General features: G+C 40.1%; 1 protein-coding gene across 10 annotated transcripts in view; it reads left to right on the top strand.

The window, feature by feature from the left end:
* Positions 1 to 21,255, top strand: part of DLG2 (discs large MAGUK scaffold protein 2) — a 1,008,740-nt gene that overhangs the window by 559,137 nt on the left and 428,348 nt on the right. The window contains exon 1 of one of the 10 annotated variants that reach the window (XM_090134098.1): positions 18,205 to 18,676. The exons of 7 other annotated variants lie outside the window; for them this stretch is intronic. In XM_090134098.1, the coding sequence (XP_089990224.1) occupies positions 18,380 to 18,676 (297 nt within the window). In that variant the 5' untranslated portion in view covers positions 18,205 to 18,379. Of the gene's footprint in view, positions 1 to 18,204; positions 18,677 to 21,255 lie in introns of those variants that run through there. 2 more of the 10 variants (XM_090134094.1, XM_090134097.1) reach the window with 2 other exon arrangements.

The raw sequence follows: 21,255 nt of genomic DNA, 5'->3' as shown, positions 1-21,255 counted from the left end.
TGAGAGTTGTTTATTTTAAATTGGCTACCTGGGCTTTTATGTCCCACCAAGCATGGAGACTTAAAAATGAGATTAAGTGAATTATTTTTCAGACCAGATATGACATATTGCTTTAAGAATGCTATTTACATCTTACAGGTAAACTGTCAACTTTTATGAAAATAAATCAGTGTTGGCTGCACTGAGATGAGCAACACTTTTCTTACAAGACAGTTCCCTGAAAGTGTCACAGTCCCAGACAAACTGTGCTATTCACTCACCTGATTGCAGAATATGAGCCAACTGTTTTATGATGAGTGCTCTACGCCACTTCTGAATTAAAGTTCTCTTTCTCACCTCTTTATCTGATGATTGAAACCTGATATAAAGGCCTTACTATCAAAATTCTCCATATATGCTATTCCCCAGTGTTTCACATGTCTGCGTTCATTGTTTCAATGTTTTCCAGATCTACAACAGTCAAAGCAAAGGGAGTGAAGTATTACAAGTGATGTTTATAAAATAAGAGTTTGTTTTAAGCTATGCTGGCACACAGATCCTGCCCTTAGTAAATGAATACTCTTATCAGAGAAAAGGCTGGATAGCAGCTTTGTAAAGAAGGACCTGGTCATAGGGAAAACCAAGTAGACTGTGCAGGAGTCAATCCATGTCTCAAGGCCAGCAGACTGCTGGGCTGCAGGAGGCAGAGCATTGCCAGTAGGTGGAGGGAAGTGATCTTTCCCTTCTCCTCAGCGCTGCTTTCAACCCACCTATTTAGTTCTCTGAACTGCATCTACATATATTGCCTTGGGTTGCCAATATAAGCAAAACATAGAAATGCAACAGATTAACTGGAGATGAGGATGTTTTATTTAATTCTTAGTTAATGTATTCCCACAAAAATGTGTCTTTAACTGTCTTTGAATTATTTACTGATGGTGAGCCAACATAGTAATCAGTGGCATTTTGTTTTGTTTCCTTATTTCTGTCAAAACTGAAATGTATACTGCAGTGTTTATTTATCTGTGTTTTGTTGCTTAGAGAAAGCCTGTGTATGAAATGACAAGTTTCAGTCCTGCAGCCATGTAATTAGGATAAGAGTTAGATTCTAGAGTCTGTGTGTATGTGAAAGAGGATGATAAATACAAAGTGTGTTCAGGTTCACTTTAGAAGCGACCAGGATCATTCAGTTTCAATTGATGGATACAGTTTTTTGAGGATTTGCAATTATAGTCTGAGAACCTTGCACCCTATATCTGCTCTCTTCCATGCCACATTTTATTTTAAAAGTCATAGACAGTTCAGTCCCTACTGAATCTTATTGCTGATGGCTGGGGTCATCTAGTTTTGCCTGATAAATTAAGTAGGATCTGGAGATGGGATACTCTGAAGAGTGCAAAGACTTCATTTTAGGTCTAAATAAATCTGTTGAATCAGGTCTAATGTAAGTTCAAGACTCTCTTAGATTTCATGGCAGTATTGTCTAGGGGAGTGTCTCGAAAGCTATTGTGGAAAAGGAGGTCATATATCCAGTAGTTTAATTTATGGCTTTTCTTTTGCTTTGATTTTTTGAATAAGTAGAAGAAAGTTGCTCAATTCAGTAAGAACAAATTACTAAATCCTACTATTGATTTACTATGAATCTCCATTTTAATTGGGCAGATAGATCTGCTTTTGGATGGCAAATACAGATATATTGGCAAAACACTTCTTACAGACTTTGACAAAAGCCTTCTGTCCAGAGAAAAGTCAATCTCAAATGCTTTAGAACAAAATAAAGAAGATGAGTGAAGGACAGAAAATATTCAACAGAATTATTTGCTTAGCTTTATGTAGGTTTTTCTTGAATTTTGCTACCTGAATTGGGGCCAGGGCTGGGCTGAGTTTGGGACATCAGCCTGCAGCTGCTGGGGAGGTCAGAGCTGTGATGGAGCTGGGATTCCTGTCCATGGCCTTGTTGGGGGAGGGACAGAGCACCAGGCTGTATTTGTTATGGGCAATATAGCAACATGTGGCACAAGTGGCCCAGGTACTTCCTTCAGGGCCTTGACAGCCACTGTCACCAGATTCCTGTTTGTGGATATAAGTTTTCACAGTTGTCCTGAAAACCACTGCAATTTACATGTATAAGACAAAAGATATGCAATTAAACCATCAGACACCTTTCACTCTGTTTAGCATATGTTTTTAACAAGCTTTGAAAGTCTAATCTGTTGATGATTTACTAACAACCGTCAAAAGATGATGAAGAAATAAAGTATTATTTCTCTTCTAACAGAAAATGTGTTATTGGCATTTAATACAAAATAGTGTCCTATTTTGCCATGCTGAATGCCACTGGAAAATAAATAGAATGCTGATATAGTTCAGAATTTGCAGTTTCTTCATTTCTCTCACATTCTCTCAGCTCGTTGGCAGTTCTGCAGTTTTCATTTTTCCAGAAACCGTTTGTCTTTACTGGCCATGATCTATAATCAGTATTTAAAAAAAAAAATAAATAAAATTAGTTTTTAGGTAAAAATGGGGTAGAAATGAGGCTGACCTGTAAGTTTTGCCATCTAGCTGACTTTGGAAATATGAAATGGTGTCACTTCTATAATATAATTGGCTTAAATTTAAATTAATGTAACATTCTAATGTGTTTCTTGCTAGCTGGGAATCTCAAGCAGAGGCATCAAAAACTGACCAGGAAAGCATTGAAAGATGTTCTCTACAGTATGGGACATTTGTTGAGTAAAGGAAGCATTTGCAACGCTTATGTAAGAATGAGAAGTTTTTACACATTGGGCAACCTGTTTCTGTGCTTAATTATATGTGTGGCAATTTTTTCCCTGACATCTAATCACATTTCCTTTGATGCAGCTCATGCTCATTGGTCCTTTCCTTTTGCTGTGCAGCTCTGCTGGTAGTCTGGCCCAGGCTTCTCTGAAGCCACCATTTAAGGGGGTGAGCTACATTTTCTCCTTAGCCAGTTTCCTTAGCTGAACAGAGTCTTTCTTATCCAGTCTGTGTACATCGTGCACTCCAGCTGCCTGACCACCTTGTTGACCTTGTGCTGAACTCACTTCAGTTTGTTCATCTCTCTCTTTTAGTGCTTAGCCCAAAACAGATACAGTACTTCAGATGTGCTTTCATAACACTCAGTGGAAGCAAAGAATTGCTTTCCTTGACCTCCTTATACACACCCCTGCTAATATCAGTCACCGTGGTCTGCCTTCATTGCTGTAAGGGCATGCTGCTGACTCCTGTTCAGCTCACCACCAGGACCCCATTTTTTTCTCTGCAAAGCTGCTTTCAGTCAGTCAATCCCCAACCCGTTCTGTGGCGCTGGCTATTCCTCCCAGGGTAACAGGGGTCACATTGCCTTTGTTGAACTTCATGAAGTTTCTGCCAGCGTGTTTTTCCATTCTGTCAAGATGCCTATGAATGGCAGCCATGCCTATTGCTGGATCAGCTGCTCCCCCAAGTTTTGTGTCTTTGAAAATCTGTTCTATAACCACCATGGGTTGACTGGCCTGTAGATCCCTAAATCTTTCTCCAGCCCTTCATGATGTTTGCCTTGATGTTTGATGTTTGCCTTTTTCAGTCACAGAATCACAGAATATCCTGAGTTGGAAGGGATCCACAAGGATCATCAAGTCCAGCTCCTGGCTCCACACAGGACCACCCAAATCCTTCCCTCTTTTTGCTTACACTCTTCATCCTGCACCCTACCCCTGCCACCACATCCTCCACACTGAGGTGATGTCTTTGGCAATCTGGGCTTGCTGCAAGACTTCTCCAGATACCATAGCTTTCAAGGATGAGAAAGGTCTTGCAACGTTGACAAGCTTCCTAAGGACATTTGGATGCCTCCATTCTTGTTCCCTGGACTTGTGTCCATCCAGTTTGCTTAAGTGGTATCTACTTCCATATTCCTGAATTGAAGGTATCACTGTCACTCCCAGACTCTACTTCCCCTTGAAGGGACTTGGGAAAACCTGAGAGCAGACCTTGCCCATAAATGAAGAGGCAAAAATAATCACTGATTGTCTCAGGCATATCTTTGTCACTAAATCCCCATGTCTTCCTTCATCTTCCTTTTGTTTCTGGTGTGCCTGTGCAAGCTGTTCTTGTTATCTTTCACATTCATCGATGATTTTAGATTAGATTTAGCTTCTGCTGCGCTCCAGTAGCTCTATGTCTAGAGAAGATTATAACAAATCAGAGCTAGGGATACATCTTTGCAAGTAATTCTATCTGCTGAGATTTACTGAGATTCCAAAATATTTTTGATAAGCACTAAATATTAGGGTTTCAAGTAATAATTTCCTTTTTCTTCACAAAGACTTTTTTTTTTTTTTAATCGAACTCTTCTTAAACTTTGTTTTGCCTTAACAAGCCACTAGACACATGAGGTGAAATCAAATCTGGAACAGTTATTGATATATGCTCCCTTTTTCCTGTTGTAATTTTTTCCAGTCATTATACCTATTTAAGAACATATTTAGAAACAGTTATTTTGGCATAAAAGCAGATCACTAATCAGTCATTAGTCATAAGAGAGCAAAATTATGTTTGATTGAAATGGTAGATGAAAGTATCATCATGTTTTGCTGTGAAGTAGTTAAAAATATACTTTTGAACTTTCACGTTTGTGTGAAGTTTTCACTGTACAACTTCGTTTCAGATTTGCTTTTAATAAGGGCTAATGCTCAGTGCTTGGTGATAGGAGTGCAGAAATGCAGAACTGTAGTCCACTCTTCCAGAGTTATCTGTCAGTAGCACTGTTCACTTTCCCTGGGACTTCGGTCAATATTTATTGATTTATATTCATGTCCTGAATAGTAATTTCAAATAAATGATGAATAAACTATAGCCCTGGCTTTTGCCAAGACTGCAAATTTGGTTTTTGATTTATCTATTGACAGCGAATTCCTTAACTCAACATAATTTTAAAGGAATATTTATTTTCAGCCATATGTAATTTCAGGCCATATTCGCTTTCTTTTGTTGTCGTTGCTGTTGTTGTTTTTGTTTTGTTTTGTCTTTATTCTGTTTATGAAATTCAAATAAAATTAACATATAAATGATTTAAATGGATCAACTGGAATCCTTAGTATAAATAAAGATGTTCGTGAATCAGACTTCTAAGATTATCATCTTAATAAAAGTGAACTGAAGACAGGCAGTTTTGCTGTATCAAAATGGGACATTTTCCATAGCATTGTATGGTATTCAAAATATTTTTTAATTGAATAATCATGAGATTTTGGCTGCAGGTTCATATATGGCATTCAATAATTAAATAATTGCATAACATTTCTCTTTATATAGTTCTGACCAATACATAAAACATACATAGGTGTGATGTAGAACTTATAATTGTTAATTGAGATTTTGTGTTAAATTCCACGTCAGGGGGAAATTCTTTACAGAGAGAGTGGTGAGGTACTGGAACAGCTGCCCAGAGAGGCTGTGGATGCCCCGTCCCTGGAGGTGTTCAAGGCCAGACTGGATGGGGCCCTGGGCAGCCTGGTCTAGCATTAAATGAGGAGGTCGATGGCCCTGCATGTGGCAGGGGGTTGGAGATTCATGATCCTTGAGGTCCCTTCCAACCCAAGCCATTCTGTGATTCTGTGATCCTTGTCACAGTGGGAGAAAACAGTAACAGAAATTTTAAAGTTCAAAAAATGAAACTCATTCAAATCAAGAAGCCAATTTAGCATATTTTTTTTAAAGAGCAATAGTTTTTTTCAATAAATTAATTTTGTTTCTAAGCAAGAAATGCATATTACAGAAACAGAATTTAAATAAGTAATTATCATAATGCCTTCTAAAACTCTGAATGGATAAAAGTATTTCCCTTTTATGCATGTCAGAAGCAAGTAATTTCACAAAAAAAAAAAAAAAAAAAAAAAAAAACAACTGGATGGGAGGAATAGATGAAAAAACTTTAAAAAAAAACGTCACTGAAAAAGATAAAATTAATTTTAAACATTTAATTAGTAGTTTGTATTCTTGTTCACTCTACAAAAATGTCAAAAGGGTTTGTTTTTTAATTCTTTAAAGATGAGAAATCAGGGAAATAAGTATCAGTAAGGAGGAATTTAATTACTATAATAGTTGCATACTGCTGGGATCATGTGGCTTCAGTCCAGGCATGAACTGAAAATTAAAATTAGAAAAAACAATGAAACAATGAGTTCCTTAACACATAAGATGTTTCTGGAAGTACAGGAATGGAAGATGAAAAATGCAAGTTTCTTAAAATAGATTTTAAAAGTGTTCAGAGGATTATAGACCAGGAAGCCTGCCTTTACATTGTCCCAAGTGGCTGGAGATATATGAAGCATTCTCACAAAGTAAGACTCAACAAAGTTATTGGAGTGAGAATATTTTGTCTGAAGTCTGTGTGAATTCCTTGGAGGAATAACTGTTTGCAGAAGGAAAATATATCCACATAATGCAATTGTATTTTCAAGAACTTTTTTCAAACTTCAGAGAAATGTGTCTGGCAAAATTCCAATAAATAGTAGGAGACAAACAGAGGACTTATTCCAGATTTCTGAGTGCTTAATGTGTAAGAAATCTGGTAAGGTAGCAGAACTGGATGTGAATGCAGCATTAGATGAAACAGCTTGACTGTGAGCTTGCAGAATAATTGACTGACTCAGCTGGCTAGCCAATAGGCGTGCAGTGAAACGTCTCCCATAGTCAAATATGTAAGTAAAAAATATAATTAAATTTAAGTATTTGCATGTATTGAGATTGGTAGTACACTGATTGGGGTAACGGCCTAAAACTTGAACATAAGAAGTTCCGTAGTAACACGCAAAAGAACTTCTTTAAAGTACGGGTGATGGAGGAGCAGAACAAGTTGCCCAGAGAGGTGATGGAGTCTCCTTCTATGGAGATATTCAAGACCTATCTGGACATCTACCAGTATGACCTGTTATAGGGAACTGCTTTGGCAGGGGGGTTGGACTCGGTGATCACTTGAGGTGCCTTCCAACCCCTGTGATTCTGTGATTAACAACACCCTGTAAGTTTGACATGTAAACATCCCTGGTGAGGCAAACGGAATATATAAAATGATTCCTAATATATTACACAAACATGAATTAAGAATCTGCTTCAGAAAATGTCTTATCTGACCCGTGCTCCGTACAGATTAGTGACACCTTGAGGTCTTCATCACCTCAAAGTTTGTTCAAAAAATAACTACCATTTAATTTAATTAATGGAAGTTAAAAACAGAAAGCTTTATGGATTCTTCAAAACGCAAGTATTTAATTTTGAAACACTGATCATGTTTCTGAAGTAAACAAAAATTGTTTATGTTGTTAGGTTTTTTTTCTGCGTATATTTTTATGTGAGATCCTTTGGAATAGAATTGGGTTTTTAGAGAGCAGAAGTCTTGGTCTAGATTTTGGCTTAACAAATCAACTCTTATGAAATAATGCACCTTACAGTATTGCATGTATTTATTTGAGACTTATTTCTCTATGCATAATTTTTTTCAGTATTTAGATGTTATGCTGCATTTGTTACACGTGGCCCAGCATGTTAAGGTAATGAATACAGTTTACCAAGAACAGTTTTGCAGAACACCCCAAGTATATGAATTGGTCTTATAAATTTGTTTTCTCAGTTTTTCAGGGGCCATTCAGTTTCCTGGGTGTGTAGTTCTTTGCCGATTCCTTTGTTCATATGGTGGTTTGGGTTTGTTTGTTTGTTTGTAACTTAAGATCTCGCCTCACATAAAGTTGCAGAGGTGTAATCCTCCATATGCTGGATGAAGTTGTTCCTATGCTTAAAGGAATGGAAGAGCTGACTTAGGAGAAACTAGATAAAAAACTGGAAAAATAGCACACCATGGGAACTATGATAACAGTTTCGTTTGAAATTATAATTACTTAGGGGAATAAATAATGATTTAGAGTAAAATTAGAGAATAGAAATAATGATGAGATGGAAGTTAAAACTAATTCAGAGAATTGTTTCTCAGAGTGAGAGATATTTGACTTAGGAGCAAATTTGCTGGATAAATGTTGGAATTGGTTTCAATAAATGATGCAAAACAACTCAAAAATCTTCAAATATATATCATTACCTACCTTTCAATAGATGACTCCTGAACTGTTCTTTACTTTGTTCTGACATCTCCATTAAGAGTGTAGATTGAAGTTCTATGAAGTCAAAAGGTTGTTGTGGCTTCAGTTTCTGGCTGCGTGTTCCTTTTGGCTGTGATCCTTCCGATCCTGTTTACCATCACAGAGTAGAAAAGCAAAATGTCAGTGATTTCTAACAAGAGGAGAAACAGACCAGACTAGTTTTAATTATCTAAATGTAATTTGCTCCTTGACAATATACAATATACCCATAATATACAATATATCTCTATTTCCTTCATGAGCTAATTTGCTTTCTGTGTGATCTTGTTACAGAGACCAGACTGTTTTCCTAACTTAGCAGGTGGTTCCAAGTGAAGTCCTGTGTTTTGTTAGAGGGTTTACTTTCCTGGATGCTTTTATAATAAAAATCATCCTCATAATTTAAAGGACCATGTTTCACCATGTTTCCTCTTGCTGTGACCAACACAGCTAGAGATTGCTCAGGAAAATAGTCAGTGCCTCACACGTTGCATCCTGAGGATCATTCTCTCAAGTGACACTTTTAATTTTGTCTGCTCTCCTTAAAACTGAATGGAACTCTAAAGCAGTGATGAAGAGCAGGCTGCCTCTACATCCACTAATACAGAGAAACTGCTTCCTATCATTTATTTGGTTTCGTTTCTATGTACAGTGCTAACAAGACTAATGAGATGATGTGGTTTGACCATTGAAACACTGGCCCTGGAATTTTACCCCATCAGTCCTTCCTTAAGTTCAGTAGCTTCTAGCTGCATCAAAGCAAAGATAAATTGGTCCATGACTTGGAGGTCACTTGGTTTAGACAGGGTGTAACAGAATGGATATGCAAGTAATATCAATAAGTTGGTTTTGCTCTTCAAAGCACTACAGATATTGAGAAGAAAAAAATATACTATATATTTCATAGAATCATTGAATTATAGAACAGCCTGGGTTGAAAAGGTTTGAAAATCATCTAGTTTCAACTTCCCTGCTATGTGCAGGGTAGCTGTCTCGCTCCAATTTATAGGAGGGAGAGGAGGTTCTTTGATATATGTATACCCTGCGTGAGAAGCAACGGTTCAAATGTTGGTCTGACCAGTTTATTACAGGGCAGGAGAGAATGGCGACTATTATGAATTAGGGTGATGGGGAAGGGAAGGAGGGCAATAGAAAAGATAGGAAGGAAGCAAGAATTGTGTGAAGCAGGGATAGTCACCACCAGGATCCAGCAGCGTCCCATTACACGCCGTTCCAATGGTCCAAGGCAAAAGCACAGAGGGAGAGCAGCAGCAGCGTGGCCGGCCTTGGGCAGCAAGCAGGTAGCAGGAAGAAGCTGCAGGGTAAGTCCGGGAGGAAGCAGCAGGACTCAGGTAGCAGGCCCAGGAGAGAGTCCATCTGCATGCAGGCATCAGCTCGTGAAGCTTCTGATGGCAGAAAACTCTTTGTGAGGAATCTGTTGTCAGAAACCTTTCGGGGGAGAGCAGCAGAGCATGGCCAGCCTTAGGCAGCAAGAAGGTGCAGCGACAGAGTGGGTCCAGGAGGAAGAGGGGCAGGAAAACCCCTTCTTCCTGAAGAATCTGTTGCCAGAAACATCACCTCATGGTTGTAGGTCCCCTTTTTATCCTTCTTCTTTTTATTCTTCTACTCACCAGGGGGAGATCGTGCTTGACCAACCTGGTAGCCTTCTTGTTCACACTGGCTGGATGGATGAGGGGAGAGCAGTGGATGTATTCTACCTTGATTTCAGCAACACATTTGATACTGTCTCCTATGACATCCTTATAACAAAGCTGAGGAAGTGTGGGATAAATGGGTGGACAGTGAGGTGGGTTGAGAACTGGCTGACTGGCAGAGCACAGAGGCAGTGCAGAGTCCAGCTGAAGACTTGTAACCAGTGGTGTTCCTCAGGGGTCGGTGCTGGGTCTGGTCTTGTTCAACATCTTCATCAATGACTTTGATGATGGGATAGTGGCCACCCTCAGCAAGTTTGCTGATGATACGAAGTTGGGAGGATTGACTGACATGCCTGAAGGCTGTGCTGCCATTCAGCAAGACCTGGACAGGCTGGAGAGCTGGGCAAAAAGAAACCAGATGAGGTTTAACAAAAGCAAGTGTAGAGTCTTGCATCTGGGGAGGAATAGTTGCATGCACCGGTACAGGTTGGGGGATGACCTGCTGGAGAGGAGCTCTGCGGAGAGGGACCTGGGTGTCCTGGTGGACGACAGGTTGGCCATGAGCCAGCAGTGTGCCCTTGTGGCCAAAAAGACCAGTGGCATTCTGGGGTGCATTAAAAAGAGCGTGGCCAGCAGGTCGAGGGAGGTGATCCTCCCCCTCTACTCTGCCCTGGTGAGGCCTCATCTGGAGTACTGTGTCCAGTTCTGGGCTCCCCAGTACAAAAAAGACAGGGATCTCTTGGAAAGAGTCCAGCGGAGAGCCACAAAGATGGTGAAGGGCCTGGAGCATCTCCCCTATGAGGAAAGGCTAAGTGAGCTGGGTCTGTTTAGCCTTGAGAAGAGAAGACTGAGAGAAGACCTGATCCAGGTCTATAAATATCTAAGGTGTGGGGGGCAAAGTGGCGAGGCCAGACTGTTTTCAGCAGCGTGTGGAGACAGGACAAGGGGAAACGGCCAGAAACTGAAGAATAGAAAATTCTGCACCAATGTGCGCAAGAACTTCTTTACGGTGAGGGTGACGGAGCACTGGAACAGGCTGCCCAGGGAGGTTGTGGAGTCTCCTTCTCTGGAGATATTCAAGACCTGCCTGGACACCTACTTGTGTGACCTGGTGTAGGGAACCTGCTTTGGCAGGGGGGTTGGACTTGATGATCTCTGGAGGTCCCTTCCAACCCCTACGATTCTATGATTCTGTGATTCTTCTTCCAGCGTGGCATTTCTGGGTGCTTAGCTAAGAGTCATGTGCAGCATCTTGAGATAGCCATCTTCCTCAAGATAAGCCCACACAAAAGACTCCTTCCTGGCCATTGATCTGTGGAATCCTCTCTCATTGTCCTTGACCTTGTCCATCTGTGTCCCTTAGACAAAGGATTTCTCAACCTTGCTTGGACTTGTTCAACTGTATCCCCAGCAAGCTTTGAGGCAATGGCATAAAAGAGTGGCTCTTACAGTGGCCAACCACCAGACCAGGCTGCCCAGAGCCACATCCAGCCTGGCCTTGAATGCCTCCGCAGATGGGGCATCCACAACCTCCTATATATGTATATATATAATATATATATATGTATATATACCTTCAGTGTCCAGAAGGACTGTGTTTATGTGTGAAGCTCTTTTAAACATGAAGCCTGATATTAAGGACTGTTCAGCTTGCAGAAGAGTAGGCTCAGTGGAATCTCATCAACGCTCATAAATGCTTAAAGGGAGAGAGTGAATAGGACAAAACCAGCTGTTTTCAGTGGAGCCCAGTGCCAATGGTCATAAACTGGAACACAGGAGGTTCCAACTGTACACCAGGAAGCACTTTTTTACTCTTCAGGTGACAAAACACTGACACAGGTTGCTCTGAGAATCCGTGGAGTCTCCTTGGGAGATATCCAAAAGTTGCCTGGGTGTCCATCCTGATTTGGATGTTCCTGCTGGAGCATGGGTCGTGTTCCAGAAGTCCCTTCCAGCTTCAGCCATTCTATGAAAGGTTCATCTTCCTTCTGTATTTCTCTCTATTCATATTCATTTCTTGTCATATGAAAATTCAGCACAAGGACCTTTATGCAATTCCATTACAAAAACATGCTAGGATATGCCATCTTGGTAAATCTTTTGAGACATTCTTTGCAATTGAAATGAAATCTCAGGCTTGGCCAGGTATCAGTTGGTTCATAACAACAAAACAAGACAGATTTTCATTACTTTTACAGTAATAAATCAATTTTGTTACAGACAAAGGTGATAGCATTATTTTTTTGTTGTTGTTAGATAATTAAAACAAGTTGTTTTGTCTTTTCTTTCCTGAGGCTGAAAAATTTGCTTAGTTACTCTACTCCTCAGTATTATATGCTATAAACTGTTCTTTTTGGTTATACTGTGTGATTACATCCTTATACTTTCCATTCATCTGCTTTGAAAAGGTAATGCAGGCCCACAAGTTGTCAGTGCCAAAACTCTGCCAAATTATTTAAAAATGTTATATGTTATGGTTTGTAATGCATACTTAACACTCAAGGGAATCCAGAATGAAGCTGCATCAGGCTGAGTGTTAGAAAAAGGTTCTTCACCAGAGGGTGGTGGGCATGGAACAGACTGCTCAGAGCAGTGGGCACGGCCCAGAGCTAACAGAGTTCAAGGAGCATTGGGATGCCACTCTCGGACATAGTGTTTGGATTTTGGATGGTCCTGTATGGAGCCTGGGGTTGGACTCGATGATCCTTGTGGGTCCCTTCCAACTCAGGAATTTCTATTATTCTATGGTAACTTAAAATAGCTTCATGGAAAAGAAACAGCATCTAACTCTCTGCAAATGAATTTGAGCCCAGTTCTTTCAAAATAATTTTTTAATATTAAGCAGTTTCTTAGAAATAGGATGCTGTAATAGGCATTACACCTAGAAAATGATTGCCTAAGTTGGCTAATTTTCATTTTTTATTTCCTACCTGAATTGTCAGATTTGGAATATTACCCTGCAGAGAGTCTAACTTGGTTATTTTGTCCTCTTTCTTTATGCAGTGCACACAGTGCATGTATGTATCTTAATGCAATGTGACTCAGTGATAAAATACCTTATTAATTTATTCTGTGAACATCTCATGGTATTCATGGTATACATTTACTTCTTAGCTCTCTATCTGCTCAGAGATCCATCTGAGCATTGTTGAATTTCTCTTTCAAAACCAAAAATCTCTCATGGTAAATAACATGCAATTTTATTCCTAAGTGAACAGAAACAAGAATGAATGTACTGAATTTCTTCATGTAACAAAACTTGGGGATATGAATTTTTAGTAATGTTATCCACGGGCATTTCATTATGTCCTGTTTTTTTATTTTATACAAAACTGTGTTGAAGTATCACACTGATCCTTTAGTTCTGAAGTGCAATGCCTAAAATTGGAAATACAGGCTCAAGTCATAACAGAAACTGCTGAAGTGCTTGTAATAAGCTGTAAATTGAAGGGTTGTTAAAGAGGTTAAAGTTCCTGAATGCATCAGCACACATTGCAAAACTACTACTCACAAAAGGTACTCAAGCAAAGCCTTTTGTTTTTCATGACACTGGATGGAGGTTCAAAATTATTTTTAAGTATCATGGGAAGGTCTCAAACCTAGCCCTCTTTGTCCTAAAGAGCACATGAAAAAGAGGTGTCAACAGTTATTTCCCACATAGTAAAGATGGCTCTTGCTACAGCCTTTGCTATTCTTTCTGCCCTCTGTATTTCATCTGTCTTTTCAAAACAGATCTTTTTCTAGTTCCATCTAAATTACTTTACCTAATGACTTTACATGAATCTAGTTTATAGTCAACTAAAGTACTAAAATAATGATTTCTTCAGAGGGAACTTCACAATCCATTATATATCTCTACCTGAAAATGGCAGGTCCTGTAAGGGATATTTACCTACTGACATGGAAATGCGCTTGTATTTCAGTCTTTCCACTGCAATTTCATGATTCTTTGATTCACTTGTATGTGAAATTGGTAAACCTACTGCTCTGTTCTCCACCAGCTTTGACATGATTGATTTTGACTTAATATTCCCTGCTGAGGGTTGTTTTTTTCTGTTGATATAGTTCCCTTCCAAACCCTTGTCATTTTTCTTCTTCTTTGTATCTTGATTCCTAAATTGTTGTCCTCATGTTAACCTTAGGATATGCAGCTAACACTGAGAGAGGATATGTTTGTGTTTGTAACTCTTTAAGCTTTTCTGACCTCTCATAAAAATGAAAAGAATGTGCCCTTGATAACGAAGGTAGAGATGTTGTGCAGGGAGCCATGTAGAATAATAGAATCACAGAATCATTTGAGGTGAAAGGGACCTTAAAGGTCATCTCATCAACCTCCCCTGCAATGAAAAGGGGCACCCACAGCTAGATCAGCAAAGTTTGAAATTCATTTTTTAATTTAAAGGATATGGGGAGCCTACTGCTTTTTTAGTAAATGAAATATTACTCTTAGAAACGGTTGACAGATTTCCAATGACATTTCCTTAAAAGTTAAATTTTTAAATAGTCACCATCTGTATTTTTCCTTTTTCGCTGCTTTATTGAAGGTGTCACAGTTCTGTGTGCTTCTCTCATGTTGCTCACATGGAGAAAGGAAGGGGGAGGGCAGGCCTGAAACAGACGTTGCTTTCAGACATGTCCTTCCACCTTCACCAATCCTTGTGTTCTGCCTTCATTGCATGAAGTGTGCTGTTTTTTCTTCATGTTACATATGGGATATTCCCTGAAATCAAGAGATTTGCCCAAAATTCCTAGGCATTCTGTGATTTAGTGGAGGGTTGTTAGAATTAGGATAGTATGGTTAGGTTGCAGTAGGACTTGATGATCTTTAAGGTCTCTTCCAATCTGATCAATTCAATGATTCTGTGACAGCAATGAGTTGTGCCATATCACATAACTCCTGGACTAATCTTTACCTAATCACAACCATCCCGTATCAGCACTGGATGATTATTTCTATGCAAGTATTACTGCTTTTCAAAAGAAAAAAAAATGTATTTGCACAGAAGTTGCATTTGACAGCTTTGCTGTCATATTAATAATCATTCTCCTTGGTATTTTTTTTTTCTAACAAAATATTTGTGGAAATTTTAAGACCACTGAATAAGATACAGTCTACTCCGTATGAATTACTGATCCTTCATTCTGCATTTTTTATGGTTGCATAGCACTGCTTTCTTGTTCAGAAGGAAGAATGTGTTACTACATCTAACTCATCTTCTCCCATACTCCTAGCTTCCCTTTCAGAACCCTATTAATAATTTTTCTCTCCCATATTCACTTTTTGTTTCCCATATGCACATTTTTGCCTGAAGCAAACTCTTCTCGGTGTTTATTTTTGGTGTGTGTCCAGCACTAGTGTAATCCAGTTGCAGTTATTTGTGCTGGTAGAATATCAGCTAAATCTACTTGCTCCATTTTGTCATGCCTAGTTAATATTTTAAAAAGAAAATTAGTGAGATTTTTCCATAACAATACTGGGTCAAACACAGTTCACACAGTGTACTGCACAATATTCAGTTTTGCTTTGTGCACTGGTTATTATCCAATTAGGGTGATAGCTGAGCATGTGTATTTTAGCCATGTGTTAATCCCAGTTGAGCCAGTAGTGTGTTCTGTCCTACAGACAATACAGTGGTTCCATTACAGGGGATGAAATTGCATTCTCTTTTTAATCCCTCTTACCCTGCTGCCTATGACTTAGCTGCACACATAGATCCCATATTTGAGCGTTTTTTTCCTCACATAGACAATGACAAGCTTCTTAAAAACATAAGAGGAAAAAAACAGACTTCTTTTGGATAGACAAATCTTTTATTAATTGGTTGGTTTTTGTTTTTGTTTTTTTCCAATTATCATTGAGATATTTTCTAACTGTAGAATAACTTAGATGTGCAGGCTGGGTTCAGGACAAGTTCAACAGTATTAAATTCTTTTGAAAAAAAACCAACTTGCTCAAATTCTGATAAGAGCCCATTTCAAATACAGTGTAGAAGCAGTGTATGAATAAACATTACCATCAAGAGGATGCCTTTGCAGTTCTGCATCGTTCAGGTTGGGGTGTAGGAAGGTCACCTAAGGGTCATCTTCTCTTTTAAAAAACAGGGTAAGACTGAGAGGAGTATCTCTAGTCCCACAGTATGTGACTACATTTTCTTTTCTGAGTGGCCTTTTAAAAACATATATATGTGAACAGTTTTTGGCTTCTGAAATCAGCTAGACTTCTCCAAATAGCTTTAAAAGCAATGTTTAAAGTGGTTTCTATATTCTGACTACTCAGAAATGGTGTCTGAGAAAGCTTCAATGGCAACAGAATGTCCTGGAGTGGACAGACCAGAGTGCTGTGTGTCCAAAAAGAAAGGCCCAAAGAATATAGAAACTGCTTTTTTTTTCTCTTAGCTGATGTTCATAGCTCCATAGAGGTCTACCATGATCAAAATGAAATCTGAACCCGGCCTTGTTAGTGTTTAGTCTTTAAATACAGAGAGAGAGTTTGCATGATTCAGTCTCGCTTACCTTTATATTTACCTTAGATGTAGCAATGATTACCCTATAGACTCACTTAGCTCAGATGTTTGAGTGCTGGCTTCCATATCTGCACCTGCAGTTCAGAAGTGCATTAACATTTATTTTTCAAACATGAAATGACCTTAATTTATGCAGAGCTCTGAGAGCACTTGCAGTTGTGCTCTAGTTACGTGAGAGGACAATGCCATGTGCATGCTTTTGCCTTTTCAGCAAAGTTCCTAACAAAATTTGCATTATAGCATGATTGTAGGACCATCACCTGGAATGAAAATACACTTAAAACTAATCTCAGTTTCATATGTGACAACAACTGCAGTGTTGTCAAAATATTTTGTCCACTGCTTGAGCATTGCTGTGATTTGTCATTAAGGATTACCACCATGTTGTATCATTATCTATTTTAGGAAGGACTGAGCTTTGAGGCATGTTAGGTGAATAATTTAGGAGAATTAAAATAATTTGATCAATTGAGGCCCTGGAACGTGTCCAAAGTAGGACAATGAAACTGGTGAGAGGCCTGGAGCACAACTCCTATGAGGAGCGGCTGAGGGAGCTAGGATTGTTTAGTCTGCAGAAGAGGAGGCTCAGGGGAGACCTCATTGCACTCTACAACTTCCTGAAGGGAGGTTGTGATGAGGAGGGGTTTGGCCTCTTCTCCCAGGCAACAAACAGGACCCGGGGAAATGGCCATAAGTTGTACTAGAGGAGGTTTAGGTTAGACATAAGGAAGAACTGTTTCTCTCAGAGAGTGGTCAGGCACTGGAATGGCTGCCCAGGGAGGTGGTGGAGTTGCCGTCCATGGCAGTGTTCAAGAGGCATCTGGATGAGGAGCTGTGAGATATGGTTTAGTGCTTGTGGTAGCAGTGGTAATGGGAGACAGTTGGACTAGATGATCTTATAGGTCCTTTCCAACCTTGCGATTCTCTGATTCTCTGATTCTATAATTCTAGGTTGAAAGATGTAGAAAACCTCCAAAAAGTGTAGACATTTGGGGGTCCAAGATAAACTGAGTCTTAAGGAACAGAAGAGTCACTTGAAACTAGACTATTTCCCCAAATATTTTTACATGCTTGAAAGAGTCACCCAAGATTTCATACATTTTACACCACTGTCACTCTATGAGAAGAATGAAAATACTGAGAAATAAAAACTGCAGGAAAACTTAAGGAAACTAGCTTGTATCCCCTTGAGGGGTTTACAGAAAACCCTGTACAGAACGTAATTGACAACACTGAAAAATTTATGAAGAATGGAAAGGAGAAATTTATAACGCTATCATAACTTTGAAGATCTTAGGCACAAATAATATATTCCCATTTATATATTTACAAGCTGCTAAAGATTACTTAATTTGTTATATAGATCATTCCTACGTGGCCTTATCTTTAAACTTAGCTTCTTGTTCTGCTTTCATTATGTCTACGTACACTGGTACATAATGAAGCTTATGCTACGGTTTAGTATTTAGGGCAGATAACATTCTTCCTGAACTTGTTATTTGCATATTCTGATGCAATTTTGTTGACAAGATCTCTTCAGGCATGCAGAAAAAAATCCCTCTCTGTGTCTGTTTTGATCAGTGGCAAGAGGGGGATCTTTTCCAGTACTTAGCCTTGATGCTGTTTCCACAAGGAAGCGCTTTGCCTTATAAAGCTTGCTTATACGCATCTGCTTCAGCAGGATGCCTGCGAGTTGTGTCAGGGTCATCTAGAAAAAGACCAAATCTGAAAATTGAGAGCGGTGTTAGTTGTGTTGGTTGGTTGGCTTTTCTTCTTTTTTTCTTTTTCCTTTTTTTTTTTTTTTTCCTTTTTTTTTTTTTCCCCCGCAGTGGCTTGTCATCCAGAAAGGGACGCGGGCGCGTCCCAGGCGCGCACAGCGCTGCCTGCTCCTGCCTGCAGCGTGGATGCCGGCAGGGCGCTGCGCGAGTGGAGCCCGGCGCTGACAAGGAGCCACGCAACGGCTCCGCTCCGAGCAGCGCCGCCGCCTCCCGCTACCGGGGCGCTGGGGAAGCGCGGGCAGACGAACCGGCGTTTGGCTGGAGGGGCTTTTCTACCCAAAGTGGCCGGAGGAAGCGCGGGTTGAGCCATGCGTGCGCACCTGCCCGAGCAGCCCGGAGGCGGCAGGGGGACAGCGGGGCCGGGCAGCGTTGGGCAGCCCGCAGGCAGAGATGCTCGCTGTGCCTGCGGCTGGCATCAACGTCAGCACCAGCCGGGACGCTCTGGCAGCCCCCAGGAGTATCCCTGCGGGGCTACGAGCCGGAGCAGGAACAAGTTTGTCGCTCTGCGGGACGCCGTGCGGAGGAGCCCTCGGAAATCCCCGGGCAGGCAGCGGTGCAGCGCGGGGGAGTGGTGCTCAGAGGGCGGCTGGGCCACCCCGCTGCAGGTGAGCCGGTGCTGAGCCCTCCCAGCTGCCCTGGGCTGCTCCGGGGATGGGGTGAGGTCTGGGGGCTGCTCTGTGTCGGGCTGGGCTTGGTGCTTGGGCTGGCATCGCGGTGTGCTGCGGTCTTTGGAAATTGCAAGGTCCTCTTGGAAGAGTTTGTTAAAATGTTTTGGTTCCTAACTCCGGGTTCTGCAGCCTTTGAATTCCATCCTGTGAAGAACCGATGTATTGATCCCTCTCCCCCTGTAATGAGTTTTGCCTCCTTCTACAATCGGCTTGTTTTCAGTCTTAGGCGGAGTTACGTAGGGATACTTTAACAGTGAACTTTGGCAAGGAGATTTATTACTAAGAGAAAGCGTGACCTATTTTTTTCTTTTTTTTTTTTTCCCAATCTTTCATATATCTGAAATAGTCCTTTAGCCTCTGCAAACATTTGTGGTTTTTGTTGTTGTTTAATGACAGGGGAGCGTGTTTTAAAATGTAAAGCAACCAGGATGCACACAGGTGCCCGTAAGCAATTAGGCTGAGGATGATTACACTCCACGCAACCCAGCACTATGAAACTGAAATCACAGTGACACTCATTTGATGTTTAATATTAAAGCTGTTTAATATTAAAACAAAAATGTTTAATATTAAGAAGTATGTCCTTCAGTGAGGCATATGTTTTCATTTCTCACTTAAAAAGCAACAAAAGTACAACCTCATTCAAAAACTTTGCATTATGCCAATGTTAAATACTTTTTCATGGCTTCACTAAAATAAAAAAAGTAGAATTTAATGTAGAAATAGGTTTTGAAAAATGTTCTTACTTGCTGAAACAGTATAGACAGGAGTTTAACTAGCTTTAGCCTGTGCACCCTCTCTCCAGACTAAATCAATTCTTTGATGGAAATGGTTTTAATATATTTTCACTGAACAGGGAATCTACGAGGCAAAGGATTGTCAGATAGCATAGCTGTGTTTTATGGTCTAAAAAAAGTGATGTTCTGTTGACAGAAAGTGAATACAAAATAATATATATGCAATACGGGAGAACATAATAGAGGGGAAGAAGCATCTCTGAGCTGATCTTAATCATGACCCTTAACTTGGGGATACAAGGTAAAGTGAGTTATATGTGGGATCAAAGGGAGTTTTTGAGGGCTATGTTGATCAGAAGAACTGCAGTCTTCTTTGCAAAAAGGAGCAGCAATAGTGAAACAGAGATACTTGCTTACCTGGAAAAAAAAAATAATGAAGTTTTATTTGAAATTTGTATCTTATGTATAGCCATGATAGTAAATAAGCTGTCAACTTCTAAAGTAGAGGTTTCTTCCCGTTGACGTTCCAAGCAGACTTGCCTTCTGCTTGAAAATGCTGGGAGAAGTGATTGTCCTGAAGCACAAAGCAGACATGTAGCACCTTGGAGAATCTGCTTCTTGAGTAGCAGTACCAAATTCAGTCTTTAATTCCTACAGTTTGTATCACACAGTTTTATTAACCTACACTTCGTCATTCTGATCCTGAAAATCTGTTATCACTGTGAATGTGTCTTTGTTTTCTTTCCCAGTTCGTCCTTCTTCACTATGTCAGAGCAACGAATGGCATTCCATTATTAATGTTTCAGCTAACGTAGAGTTTCTGCTTTACTGCTCTCCATATACTCAAACAGGAATTTATTTTGAATTACAAACAACAACAAAGCTTACTTCTGAAAGTGAATTGAATTCAAATCCAAGTGGAAATTTGATTTCAAGATCTAATTTGGTTTTTACTTCCAGTCCCTTTTGACAAACTCATTTACAGTTCTGTTTCCTGTATTAAAAATGAAATTAAAAGAAAAAAAAAAAAAGATAAGTTGATAGGCAAGTTTTTTTTATGTCCCATTGCCTGGAAATACTTTTTGCCTCTCTGCAGTGCCCTGTCTCTCTGTTGCTGTTAGCATCATGGAATGATAATTTGTGTGATTTCTTCAGTGATTTTGTATCTGAGGCCCCAGAATTACATTGCCTGTAAGAGATCTGAGTGACCCTTGCAGGAGGAGGTGGAGTAGGGGCGGTGAGCTGCAGTTTTCCATGAGTCTTTCCAAGGCTGGGTGTTGTTTGTACCATTGGATGTACTTTCCTGGCTGACACACCAAGGCTGCTGGCACGTACCTGATCACTCAGGTTGGAGATATGTGGTAACACCAGCAGCTGACGGTGAGCACAGAACAGCTCTTCCTTGTGCAGCAGCTGAGTAAGCAGGAGGAAGAGTTTAGAGAAAATTACAAAGTTGAGCTGCTGTGCTTGTCTTAATAACTCCAGGTTTACTTCATAAAATCATAGAATTGTTTGAGTTGGGAGGGATCTGCAAAGGCCATCTGGTCCAACTCCCCTGCACTGAGCAAGGACAAAACACCTACAGCTCCATCAGGTGCTCAGAGTCCCATCCGGCCTGACCTGGAATGTCTCCAGGGATGGGTCATCACAGCCACCACCTCTCTGGGCGACCTGTTCCAGTTCCTCACCACCTGTACTGTAAAAAAACTTCTTTATATTCACTCTAAATCTCCCCTCTTATAGTTTTACTTCCAAGCAGTCTACATAAAGGAGGTCTCC

This window comes from Phasianus colchicus, chromosome 1 (assembly GCF_987193195.1).
Source record: "Phasianus colchicus chromosome 1, bPhaCol1.hap1.1, whole genome shotgun sequence".
NCBI classification, from domain to species: Eukaryota; Metazoa; Chordata; class Aves; order Galliformes; family Phasianidae; genus Phasianus; species Phasianus colchicus.
The sequence above is the reverse complement of the archived record's forward strand: the minus strand, read 5'-3'. Positions and strand labels throughout refer to the sequence as shown.